General features: G+C 35.4%; 1 protein-coding gene and 1 non-coding gene across 2 annotated transcripts; one reads left to right on the forward strand and one right to left on the reverse strand.

The window, feature by feature from the left end:
- Positions 1 to 536: 536 nt before the first annotated feature.
- On the reverse strand, positions 537 to 644 carry LOC111810952 (U6 spliceosomal RNA). The gene has a single exon (XR_002817468.2). It is a non-coding gene; the product is annotated as a U6 spliceosomal RNA (small nuclear RNA).
- A 1,889-nt stretch (positions 645 to 2,533) lies between these two features.
- LOC111809642 (uncharacterized) lies at positions 2,534 to 9,339 on the forward strand. The gene is made up of 5 exons (XM_023696016.2): positions 2,534 to 2,966; positions 3,291 to 3,352; positions 7,578 to 7,668; positions 8,227 to 8,329; positions 8,416 to 9,339. Exons 1-5 carry the CDS (start codon positions 2,779 to 2,781, stop codon positions 9,121 to 9,123), a joined length of 1,152 nt encoding a protein of 383 aa, XP_023551784.1. The 5' UTR covers positions 2,534 to 2,778; the 3' UTR covers positions 9,124 to 9,339.
- Positions 9,340 to 13,105: the final 3,766 nt, after the last annotated feature.

Below are 13,105 nucleotides of genomic sequence, written 5' to 3' on the forward strand. Positions count from 1 at the left end.
ATCTTAAAATTAAATATTCATATAATATTAGATCAAGTACCAAATATTAATTTATTTCATATTATTATTATTTAAAAAATAATAATATTAACACGACCACGTCTTAAGTCTTAATTAAAGAAGATATTTGAGACATAAGTCAATATTTCATCCATAAATAAGTTCAATTTCCCATTCATTCACATCTATTGTTGTACTATTGTTGTACTATTTGTAACGGCCCAGACCCGTTGAGAGCAGATATTGTCCTATTTGAGTTTTCCCTAGTTTCCAGGCTTTAAAACACGTCTACTAAGAGAAGGTTTCTACACTCTTATATAAATGACGTTTTGTTCTCGTCCCTAACCAATGTGGGACATCACAATCCAACTCTCTTCAGGGCTTAGCATCCTCGCTGGCAGTCTTTCCTTCCTCTAATCGATGTGGGCCCCTTCCCAAATTCACTCCCCTTTGAGGCCCAGCGTTCTTATTGACACATTGACTCGTGTCTACCCCCTTCGGGGAATAGCAAAAAGGCTAACACATCGTCCGGTGTCTGGCTCTGATACCATTTCTCGATTTGTGCGTGTCATCCTTGCGCAGGGGCCATGCTAATCTTCTCTTATTGGATGTCCCATTTTAAAAACGATAAAAATAAAAATAAAAACTTGGAATATTTTATGTCGTGGGTTAGGTAGGGTCGGGTTTGGACATTTTTAAGACTCAACTCAATTGTTCGGATTGTAAAATTTTCAACTTAAACCATCTTTATTAAATAATGAACTGAACCCTCATTTTTTTAAGTTGGGTTGGTTCGAGTTGTTTGGATCATTTATTTAAATTTTTATTTTAATTAAGAGTAAAAGGTTATTTTGTTTCATTAATTTATTTCTTTTAAAAAATTTAATTAAATTTTGAATATTTTCAAATATTACCTTCTAAATAGTAAAATATTATTTTTGAGAATAAATAATAAAAAATTAATTATGAAATTAAATAAAAATAAAATAAATATACGAAGATATAAATGTATGGTACTGAAATTACAATACAGTAGGATTGTTTCGGTTCAACTCAATCTATTTTAACGGGAATTCATGAACCAACCTAATTCCCTAACTTAAATGGTACGAATTAAATTGGATTAATTGAATTTTTTTAATGTAAATATATAAGTTTTTTTTTTTTTTTGTTTATTTTATGGGATTAATTTTAACTCTTAATTCTTAAATGAATTGATTATGAAAAATATAATTCACTTAATTTGGTAGGTAATCCAATCATATATAATAAAGTAATATTTAATTATAATTATTCTACCATAAAAGTTTAAATTCAATTATTTCAACTCATTAACCATATTAAATATTAGGAATTAAGTTTGACACGTGGCAATTACAATTAGGGTTAAAATCCTAACATGAGTTTGAACCACAGTTTCAATGCCCAGATCATTTGAGCCAAGGTTTGTGATCGAATCTCACCCGGCTTGGATGCCTACTAGTCCGTGTTAAAGGATGAAAGTCTCACATCAGCTAATTTATGGCCTAAAACAAAGTCATGAAAGCTTATGCTCAAATTCGACAATATCATACCATTATGGAGAGTCGTGTTCGTTTAGCAGTCCGCGACTTAGATTTGGGTTATTGTCAAAAAAACTCTAGTGAAATAAATTGTTGTACTATTTGGGCTTTCCGTCAAGGTTTTAAAACAGTCCAAGCTAGCCGATATTTTCCTATTTGGGCTTTTTTTATGGGCTTTCCTCAAAGTTTTAAACCGTGTCTACTGGTAAAAGGTTTACACATCCTTAAGAAATGCTTTGTTCCCCCTCTCCAATCGATGTAGGATCTCATATATATCGTCGTTTATTTTTTCTGTACCTCTTATCATCATGAATGCAATTAGGACGTGTTCAACAATAAAACAATTAACGAAGAAAGAAAAACCAAAATAATGGGAGAACATTCTATGAAGATATCAGGAAGATAATCCCAACATAGAAATATGAAAAACGAATAAAAGGAGGAAGATTACGGGAAAGAAAATCAATGGAGGTGCGTGTAGGGGTAGAAGTGGAATATAATTAAAAAAAAAAGATCGATCGTGTCGACTTTAGGTCATTAGGAGACTTCCCTCCTCTATATTTAAATGCATGGAACGTCAAAATTTCCATTTACAATCTTTATATAAATTTTCAGCGACCGACTCCAAAGATCACCTCTACCTTTATTGACGACCATTAAAGCACAATTGAGAGCGAAACCCGTCAACGTCAACCGAGGAGATTCAAGGTTTTTTTTTTTTTTTTTAGTGGTTAAGTTAATAGCCAAATATATATAAAGATTTTGCATAAATATTTTGTGGAAAAATTAAATATTAATTAAACCATGGAGGAAGGGAATAAATAAATAAATAAATAAATAAATAAATAAATAAATAAATGAAAATAAAATAAAAGAAAAAGCCCAGCCCAAAGGCCCAATTGAGGAAGCCCAAAAGGTAAGGGTTGGGCCAGTTTACCATATATTTATTTTTCATTTATTCAGAAATGCCACGGAAACCCGTTTAGGGAAGGGGACTGGTGGATGCTCGCCGTATCTCTTTCTTTACAGCTTTCGCCGTCGCCGTCGCCGATTTCCCGATCTGTTGCCGCCAAACTAAAACACAAATACTCAATTTCCCGCCCTTCAACAATTTTTCAAAAATTCTTCGCCAATTTCCCAATTCTCTTACTCCTTCCCACCTTTTTCCTCTCGGATTTTACACTTCCGCCTCCAATTTTTCGCCTCGTTTCCTTGCATGGCGGCTCCGTCGCCAACCGTTAGCAACAATAGCTCCGACACCGCCACCACCACTGCCAGCGCAGTCACGGTTAACGCCGCTGTTTCCTCCAACCATTTGGCCAACCGTACCGCAACGCCGCCGAAGACCCTTCGCGGACTCAACAAACCCAAGTGTAGGGTTTGTGGCAATGTTGCTCGTTCCAGGTTTAATAATCTCTTCTCCTGCTGCTTCCTCTCCTTTTGACTTGAATTTTTTTTTTTTTTTAGTGCGCTTGAAACCCTAGATTTGTTTTGTTTGTGGTGAAGGTAGCGTTCTTCTGTCAAATATTGTTTTTTGTAGATTGATTTTTTGCTAATATGTATAATATGGCACTTGGAAAGTGTTTTTTTTGCTACTTATCTTCATAATTAGATCAGATATATTATTTGGTCCCGGTTTAAGCTGATTAGCTGATTTTGATATTTTCTTTGCAAGCCATTGTTTAGAATCTTCGACAATCTTATCCTAAACTGAAACATTGCGCGCAGGTGTCCTTATGAATCATGCAAGAGCTGTTGTGCGAGAAATCAAAACCCGTGCCATATCCACGGTATGAAAGTGATATCTCTATTGGCTGTACTATTATAGTTAATTTTTATTTGCCATGGCATGTCCATTATCCAACCCTTGTAGCCTCATACAATACAATTATGGCCTGTTGCCCTCCTTGGGTACACCGGAGCTGAAAAAGGAACTAGTGATTCTCAGAAAACAACCCTTGTAGCCTATGATTCTTTTCTTAAAATTCTTTTTATTTTATTTTATTATTACTATTATTTTAAGAAACAAGAGTAAATGTGTTGCTAGCAAGAAGATCATACAAAAAAGGGGGATATGAGATATCCCCAAAAGGCTAAAGAGTTAAAAGAAGACTCTCAGGGTAGTAATTACAAAATAAAGTTAGTAAGAGAATGCCAGATGGAGGCAAAGAATTTAATAGACTCCCGCAGATCATCAATACTAGTTCTTTTTTCTATGAAGACCCTCTGGTTCCTCTCAAGCCAAAGTTTCCACAATGTTGCTGAAATAGCATTAAATCACAAAATACGACCTTTGTCCTCGAAGGAAGATCCAAAAATAAGTTGGAAAAGAGCCTCATAGTTTATTGTAGGGAAGCACCAACTAATACCAAATTGTCCATAAGGAACAATCCCAAAAGCACAAAAAGAAGAGGTCACTCTGACTTTCTTCATTCGATCTAGTCATATCGAAAAAGGCGCTGGGAGTAGAGAAAACAGAAACAATTCATGTTGCATAGTTTATTTATTTATTTATTTTTATTGAAAACAGAAACAATTCATTGATATGATGAGATAGATTGAACATAGAAACAATTCATTGGTATGATGAGAAGGATACAAAATAAGATCCTATTGATAAATAAATTACAAAAAGAAAAAAAGAAACCTCTATCGATAACCAAGGGTAGATAAACTATTATACAGAAAGAGGAGACAATTTGCTTCATAAGATAGCCAAAAGAGACGTGTATTCAATAGACCAATTGATGTAGCGATTCTTGTCTTAGAAAATCCAAGTGCTCGGTTCCAATCTTAAGTTCCAAAAAGACTGGACATGACTAAATTGAACGGTCTTTAATCTTTTTATACTTCTTAAGAAGCCCTCAATATTGCATTTAGCCACTAAAAACATGGAGTACATTGTAAGATGACTATAATTTTTAGAGGGGTTGAGAGTCCTGGAGAGAATGTTTGGTTCCTTGTCTCTCTTTGACTTTGGTGTACAGGGATTTTTGTAAATTCTCTTTAGGTCGTATTTTGATAGATTAAAGCCATTTTTGTTTTAGTTTTGACTTCTTTTGCTGGACTATTTTTTGAAAGTGTGATTTCTTATAAAAAGAAACTGAAACTTTTTGCATGCTTAGAGGCAATACTTGCTTGATGTAAAATTGGAGAAGTATAATTATATGTTTTAACTAGGAAATAAGAATCCGTGATAAATAAATTTTTTATATTTCTATTCCATAGATTTACTTTTGTGCACTTTTGTATCTTCAAGCGATGAACTGAGAAAAAGAGTGGATATTATAGTCCAAAGTACTAAAAAATGAGTAAAATCTCCTTTTTCTTCTTTATTGCCAAATCCTGAAGTGCAACAGGTGACCAAAGAGAGACCAAGTCAATTGTAGGAGTGATGGTGCTGGCCATTTTTTCTTTTCAAGTTTTTGTTGTTGCCACCTTTGGCTTGACATTTTTTGTACTGTCATTTCTTAGTGATGACAGGTTTCGCATTTAAGACCCAAGTGCACCTAGTGCTTCCTGTTTTGCTTGTCTTCGTAGACAGTTACCTAAGCTTGCCTTGAAAACATTTAAAGCAACCTAATGATATAATCAATTGGGTGGAGATATAGGCGTGCTCTCTTTCTCTCTCGTGAAAAGAAAAATATCAATGTGCGCTACCCAAAAAAAATAAAAGATAGAGAGAACTCTACAAAGACAACTAATGAAACTAAATTACCAAGAAGGGCTCCAATTGTTTAGAATTGGTGATAATGCATAACCCATGAACTCCTTAGTTATTGACACCTGAAGAGAGGTGTCAAACTTAGCCAAGACCTGCCACTCTTCCATGGACTTCGAACCCCTTGAATTCTCATATCTCAAATTGAACTTGCAAATTGATATCTTTATATGGTTTGCAGTCTTTGAGTAACACCTACTCAAAGGTTCCATGTTTAGATTTTCGAGTGAGTTCTGTAAGAAAAATCTCTTGATGTCAGAGCACCCTTACATTACATTAGAGGCACTAGTGAGGTCCTAGAAACAAAATAAGGCCTAAAGAAAAATTACAAATGTCTTACCAACCTAAACCCAAAGAGAAGTATGAAATCTAATAAGGAACCACAACTCCCCTACAAGTTTTTTCCCTTCTAAAATTCTATTGCTCTTTTCCCCCAAAGCCCCCACAGAATAGCACAAAGATAAGCAAACCAAAGCCTGTTGCCTTTATCATTAAAAGGGGAGAAGGAAGACACTCATCAAGTAAATCTCTACTGCTCTTAGGCTACACCAAACCAAAGAAATAACTCCATCAATCTAGTGAACTGACAAGAGCAACGGAGATGGTCCAAGTCCTTGACTGCTTCCCTGCAAATTATACAATATTGGGTCCAAATCAACTTGGGTGAGAAACTTTGAACGCGATCCAAAATATTCATCCCATCGAGAAGAACCTGCCACACATAAAATTTGACCTTTGGAATTTTAACCTTTCAAAGCTAAGAAAACATGGGAGAACTCCAAGTAGAAGAGGAGAGCTAAGAAAACATGTTTTGACGATCCAAAACATGGGAGAACTCCAAGACACCAAAAGAATGACTGATAGGAGAACCTGTTCAAAGGACTAGGACTCAAGACCTGGTAGTCGTCTCTCCACCCGAGAGGAAAATCACCGATTAAAGCGGGGGGGGGGGGGGGGGGGGATCACATCGTGTGCCTCTCTGTCAGTAAGGGGTCGACTGAGACCAAGAGAAATAAAGTAAGAGTTTCAAAAAGAGGGAAGTATGGAGGCCACAAGGGAGGATGTTGAGTTGGATAAATGGTAAAGGCAAGGAAACAAGGTGCAAAGAGGGCTATCCCCCAATCAAATATCTTCCCAGAAATAAGTACTTATCTGGTTGCCTCCAAAACAAAAAAATTGGGAAATGAAATGGACTCCATGCGAGATACCCTTCCAAGGATGTTTGGTAGTACCTCCTCACACCCTTTTAAAGACCAACCAAATGGGTGAGGGCCATATACTCTCAGTAACGTTATGCCACAAACGGTTAGACTCGCAAGAAAAATGCACAGCCACTTAGCCAACAAGGCATCGTTACACATCCTAGATTCCCTATACCCAGTTCCCCAAGCTCCACTAGATTATCCACAACCTCCTAACTAACCAAGTGCATGCTCTTCCCTTCCTCCACCCCTTCCCATAAAAAATTACACAAGTTCTCCAGGTTACTGCAAGCGTTCACCCATCATAAACTGAGATAAGCAGTAACCTGGAGTACCACTGAGGATTGGCTGAATCAGAGCGAGTCTCCCTCCCTCCCTTGGTCTTGGGATTATGACCAAGGAGTAGACCCAAGTAAGAGGAAGGGAATGATCCCACCCAACGCCCATCTTGTTAGCTAGGGTCGCACTGGACATTGATTATTGAACATTTGTTTTTGTTGATATATAACTGTTTCAATTTTATCAATTTAAACTCCATATTTAGACAATGTTTCAATTTGTATCAAATTCAATTTTCACCAGACTCACCCACTAATTTAAAAAAAAAAAAAAAACCAGTACAAAAATATCAACAAAAATCAAACATCATACTACTATGCTCAATTGATGTACAAGATTGACCGTTGAACAAATCTCCCAAAACTCTCAAATTTCAACAAAAATCCAATTTTTATGTTGTTTTCTTTAAAAGTCTACACAATTTTGTGCCTGATTATGTTTTATAATTCAGTAAATGCACATTCAAATATGTTTTAAATTTTTTAAAAAGAAAGTCAACTAGAAGGTAACAATTGCAACATTCGTTACAGTTTAAGGTACAATTTAAAGAAATTGAATGTTTAGGGTAAAAATTGGTATAACACGTCTAGAGGTAAAAAAAATTTCTCCGTAGATTTTATCTTATGTTTATATTTGTCGTTGACCTGTCTGCACTTTTTCCCGGTAGCTTGCTGTGAGGTTGTGAAGGACTTCTGATTTTGTCAGTTTGAAGGTTTGGTTTGTGATTTTGATATTGTTGATTTTATCTTGCAGTGTTAAAAGCAAATGCGACTTTTACGGACAAGACGCCTACTTCGAGCTCTCCTCTATTTGACAAGCAATCGGCAGATCCATCATCATCTGGGTAAGTATGTGAGTTCTAGACTCCATATGATTTTACTTTACACCTATATTTATTTTGTTCCGACTACCAATAGATAATTATATTCAGGATATTGGTTTCCCTGCACCAATCTTGCGTCTCTTATATTATTTATATACGTGAAATCTGTCGGTCATATTCTTCAATGGTATATTTGTTAATGTTTTTGGTTGAAGGTTGGAAGTTATTAATTTTAGCCTCAAGTATTCTCATCTGAAATTGAACATTAGGCTCTTCAATGAATCAATACATCATTGGTTTAAGATTAAGGAAATTTCCGTTACTCTTTCTAACGTTTTGTGAACTCCTTTAAAGTTAATTTGATACTTTTCTTCCCCTGAAGATGATCAGATTATTTCTCTGGGATCCATCCCCCGCTACAGCCAACAGTTCAACATGTACTAATCCATCATAATAATGCTTAATTAGGCTACTGTTACTGGAGTCTGAATGTTCCAAGTTTCGCAGTTCAAAGCTATATTTAGGCTTTTCTTTGGGCTGTGTGTTGAGATTTTCATTTTTGTTGGTTGTGTGCTTCAGGGCTTCCCATAGAGTAGCTTCACTTCGACAACTTTCTAGCAACTTTTCCCAGTTCAACAATGTGCAAATCCCTCTCCGTTCACGGAAGCCACTGACTAGAAAGGTGTTCATAATTAGTCAATTTATCTTCTGCTTTGTAGTTTTTGAACACAAGTACACTGCCCTGTTCTAATTCGAGATGGTTTTTAGGATGCCGCTGCAATTAATGAATGGAGATTTTCCAAGTTGAGGGAATTTCGGGAGAGACATATTGAAGCAGAAAATGAAGCTTTTGATCGATACATGAAGAATGTTAATCTATTGGAGGAGGTATTTTCCATGAAATCTATGGTTGATGGGTCTCTCAAGGACGGACCCTCAAACTTTGCTACAGAAGGCACTGAGGAAGTGATACCTGGATTGAAGTTATCTTTAGGATCAGGATCAGACGACTCTAGAAAGAGGATACGGGAAATTGTTGAAGATGGACTAATGAAGCTTCAAAAAGTCGAGGCAACTGATAACGTCGATGAGGTTACTGACCAGGTTGAATCTGGTAAGGTTGCTGACCAGACAAATCGTAACGATGGATGCACAACAGTAAAAGGTTGGCATGCCAAAAGAGCTCGAGCTTTAGGTGACCTCATTGACAAGCTAAACAAAGCCCGGAATGAGGAGGATTTAAAATCTTGCTTGGCAATGAAACACCAGCTATTTAACCAGCACATAACATCCAGTCTAACAGAATCTGCAGAGACTGACATGCCCAAGGAGCAAGTTATAAAGAAAGATTTAGACTCAAGGAAAGAATTGGGTTATTCATTGCCAAAGTTGATTAATAAAACTATTATTGATCAAGAAACTCTTAACCGAATCGATGCTCACTTTTCTTCCCTTAAGCAGATAGACAATCTATGATTTGATGCAGATTTTTTTTCCTCTATTGACTTTAGGTCAAGGTCTCCAAACATGATGCTGTTATGTCCTTGTGTAATTTGTTCGCTCAACAGCCATTGATGTTCATATGGCAACAGCATTAAATGTGCATTATCTTTCCACAGATTCCTCACCTCATTTGTCTGTTCCTTCTTATCTGTGATGAAATGATCAGTTAAATCATGAACCTTGAACTGAGATTAGGATTGGGCATTGGGGTGTCATCTTTTTAGCAGCAAGTGTGATTGAAAATTTTCAGGGAAAGATCTGGTAGATGCTTGTGAAATGCATGCATGTTGAAAAGGAAAAGTTTCCAACATGGGCTGTCTTTTATTCATTCTTTGTTCTTTATTTTTATCTTGGGCCAGATGATTGCAATAAATGGGCCTAAAATAGGTTAATCATTGAGCTTTCTTTTCAAAAGCTATAATTGCTGGAAAAAATCAAGCTGCAACATGTGGTCTTCTTCTTCTTCTGCAGGATGGTGGGCAGGAGAATGAAGCATTTAAGGGTGTGAAAACCTCTCCTCAACAGATGCGTTTTAACAACTTTGTTAGTGGTAGACTTGGGTCATTACAAATGGTATTAGAGTCACATTCCAAGCCGATGTGCGCGCTCCGAAAGGGGGTGGACATGAGGCAGTGTGCCAGCAAGGATGCTGGGCTCCGAAGGGAGAAAGAGGAAAGAAAAGGGAATTGGTCGGGTTTCTTTTTTCCGTTCCCACTAATGGGTGCGTAATGTTTTGCTTCATTCCAATGGCTAAAGACAAAGAATTGAAATGAGGAAGTGTACATAATGGGGACTGCCAAACCCAACCATACATCTCATTCATTATTTATGTTTGAATCAAAGTGATTTGCTTGAGATGGGTTATTTGCACATTCCCACCACTCAACAACCAACGCCAAAAAGAAAAGAAAAGAAAAGGAGAAAACCAAATGGGTTCCATTGGGAACATTGATCTAATTATGACAAAGAATCCCATCTTAAACCTTTTCCTCTCCTATTATGTGCATCGAGAACATTCCTTTATTCTTCGCTCTCGAATGTAACAGCTCAAGTCTACCGCTAGCAAATATTATCCATTTTGATTCGTTATGTATTGCCGTTAACCTCACGCTTTTAAAATAATTTGATAGGGAGAGGTTTCCACACGTTTATAAGAAATACTTCGCTCCCCTCTTCAACCGATGTGAGATCTCACACTTAAACTTTAAAACATGTTTAATAAGCTTTTAAACTTTCAATTTTTGTGTCGATAGATTTAATTGTGTTCGTAAGTCTCAGAGATTAAATAGATAAATTTCAAATTGCATATTATATTGTATACATAATTACAGGTCTCGTCTACTCATCTCAACCCCATTATGATGGCATTATATGATTCTATATTTATGAGTCATGATTTAGATTCATTACCCAATAAATAAATGAATAAATAAAACCCTTTGAAGAACAAATACATAATTATGTTTGGATTATAGCCTACAATAGATTTTCTTTTAATAATATTGTAACACTTATTATTAATATATAATACTTTTTGAAGAAATATTATCGTACGTGTCTTCGTCCCTCGAACATGTTTTCATTTGGGACGAGAATACTTTAGATATTTTTTAATTTTTTTTTTTTGCGTCAAGTTCACTGTAGCAAATATAGTCTGCTATCAGTCTCACAATTTTAAAATGTGTCTCTTAGGAAGACGTTTCCACACTCTTATAAAGAATATTTCGTTCTCAAATCGATGGTCATAAGACATTTCTAAACTAGAAGTTCTTCGTTTCTTCAAAGAGAATTTTAACGAAGAATTTAAGATTTCTTTCTTTTCAGACCGATGGTCATAATTTTTCTTAATAAAAATTTCAATGATCCTCCTCTCATCGGATCTTCCTGTGTCGTCTTTTTATTATTTAATACATTCTCATCCCTTTAGTAAAAAACTATTCATCGACTCGAGAACGCTCGTATAGATTAAAAATTACAATATTTCAATAATAAGTTTCAAAAACTACAATATTATTAATGAAAAAAGAGCCAACAAGTAATGCATAAACAATCCCACATTAAATATATGTTTGTATATTACCTAAAATTCAAATTTTTTTATTGGGAAAGTAGCTTTTTTGAAATTTGTAAATATAATATAGTTTGTGTATGATTGTGTGATTGTATTATTAGGGTTTCTTATACTTAATTCATTCCATTCATAGCCCACAAATGGGTTACAATTCCAAGAAACCCATTATTGTTTATGTTGACATTGTTCAAAATTTCATGAACAAAAAGCCTTAGCTTGGATGGAAAGGCTACTTTGATGCCTCATATTAGCTATAAAACGACATAATTTGTGTAACCGTCTGAGTCCATCGTTAGTAGATATTGTTCTTTTTGGATTTTTACGGATTTTCCTTTTCGGACTTCCCTTCAAAAAGTTCAAAACGTCTCTGCTAGTGAAAGGTTTACACACACTTATAAACAGTGTTTCGTTATCCTCTCCAATCAATATGTGATATCACAATTTTGGTGCTAAGCTTATTGGGAAAATGGATATCAATATCCATTTCTAAAGAGTATCTATTTCAAATCATTTTTCGGCAAGAGAACTAATTTAACTATAGTTCTACTCGTTTCAATATATATCTTTGAAGAGATTATAGGTTTGAATTCTTAGTCCCCTAAAATGCGTTGATTCTTATAATAATAACGTGTGAGATCCCACGTTTGTTGGAGAGGGAAACGAAACATTCCTTATTAGAGTGTAAAAACCTCTTCCTAGCAGACACGTTTTAAAATCGTAAGGCTGACAGTGATACGTAACGGGTTAAAATGGACAATATCTGCTAGTGGTGGGCTTGAATTGTTACAAATGGTATAAGAGCCAGTCACTTGGTGATGTGCCAGCGAGGATGTTGGGCCTCAAATGGTGGATTGTGAGTCTCACGTCGGTTGGAGAGAAGAACAAAACATTCCTTATAAGGGTGTGGAAACCTCTCCCTAGTAGACGCATTTTAAAACTGTGAGACTGATGATGATACGTAACGGGTCAAAGCGGACAATATTTGTTAGTGGTGGGCTTAAAGCTCTTACAAACCCAATTTTTTTTACAACGATCTTACAAGAAAAAAAAGGTTAAAATATAGTTTTAGTTGAGAGTTTCGTTTTGTTTTAGTCCTTATACTTTCAATTGTCTAGTTTTAGTCTATATAGTTTTAGTTCTATATAAATGGCACTACGTTTTAGTTCTAAATCATAGACATGAAACATCACGATTCAACCGTGAATATACGTTTAAACGAACCGTCACGTCCTTTGCTCCATTACAATAGATCAAAATAGATATACATGATGAAATGGTGTATCAGTTCGTGTATAAGTGTGATCTAAATCATAGATATCATATTTGTTTAAACGAAGAATCACGTCGTTTTCCATAATTTTTATAGTTGAACGAACACATTAGCAACTCAAGGGTATGGCCCCTACATGAAATGAATCAAAATTTGGCCTAAAAAAATGCAAAATTTGGTCTCCATACAAGTGTGTGTGTGAGAGAGAGTGTGTGTATATGTCATTATTAGTTCTTATCCTTAGAAGATTGAAGACAATGTATTAAGCTTCGTTCACAAGGCATTTGTGATATCTATTAATTAATTCAAGGATTAGGTTAAAAGAGACATTTGTGATATCTTCAAACTTTTTGTCCAACGATCGATTTTTTTTCTGGGTTTCTTTGATATGTTTCGATGGCTAATTAATAAGAACAGTTACTCGACTTGCACGTTGTCTAAAAAAAATGTACCTAAACTTTTAAAAGTTTCAATATTACCAATTTTTGTTCGATATTTGAGAATTCTATTGTCATGGCTAAGTTTAGGGCATGACTTTGATACCATGTACGGAGCTCTCGAACAACCTCCCCTTAATCGAGGCTCGTAATCTTTGTTCGATATTTGAGGATTCT

Source organism: Cucurbita pepo, chromosome 14 (assembly GCF_057944985.1).
Source record: "Cucurbita pepo subsp. pepo isolate OVF chromosome 14, ASM5794498v1, whole genome shotgun sequence".
Taxonomy (NCBI): domain Eukaryota; kingdom Viridiplantae; phylum Streptophyta; class Magnoliopsida; order Cucurbitales; family Cucurbitaceae; genus Cucurbita; species Cucurbita pepo.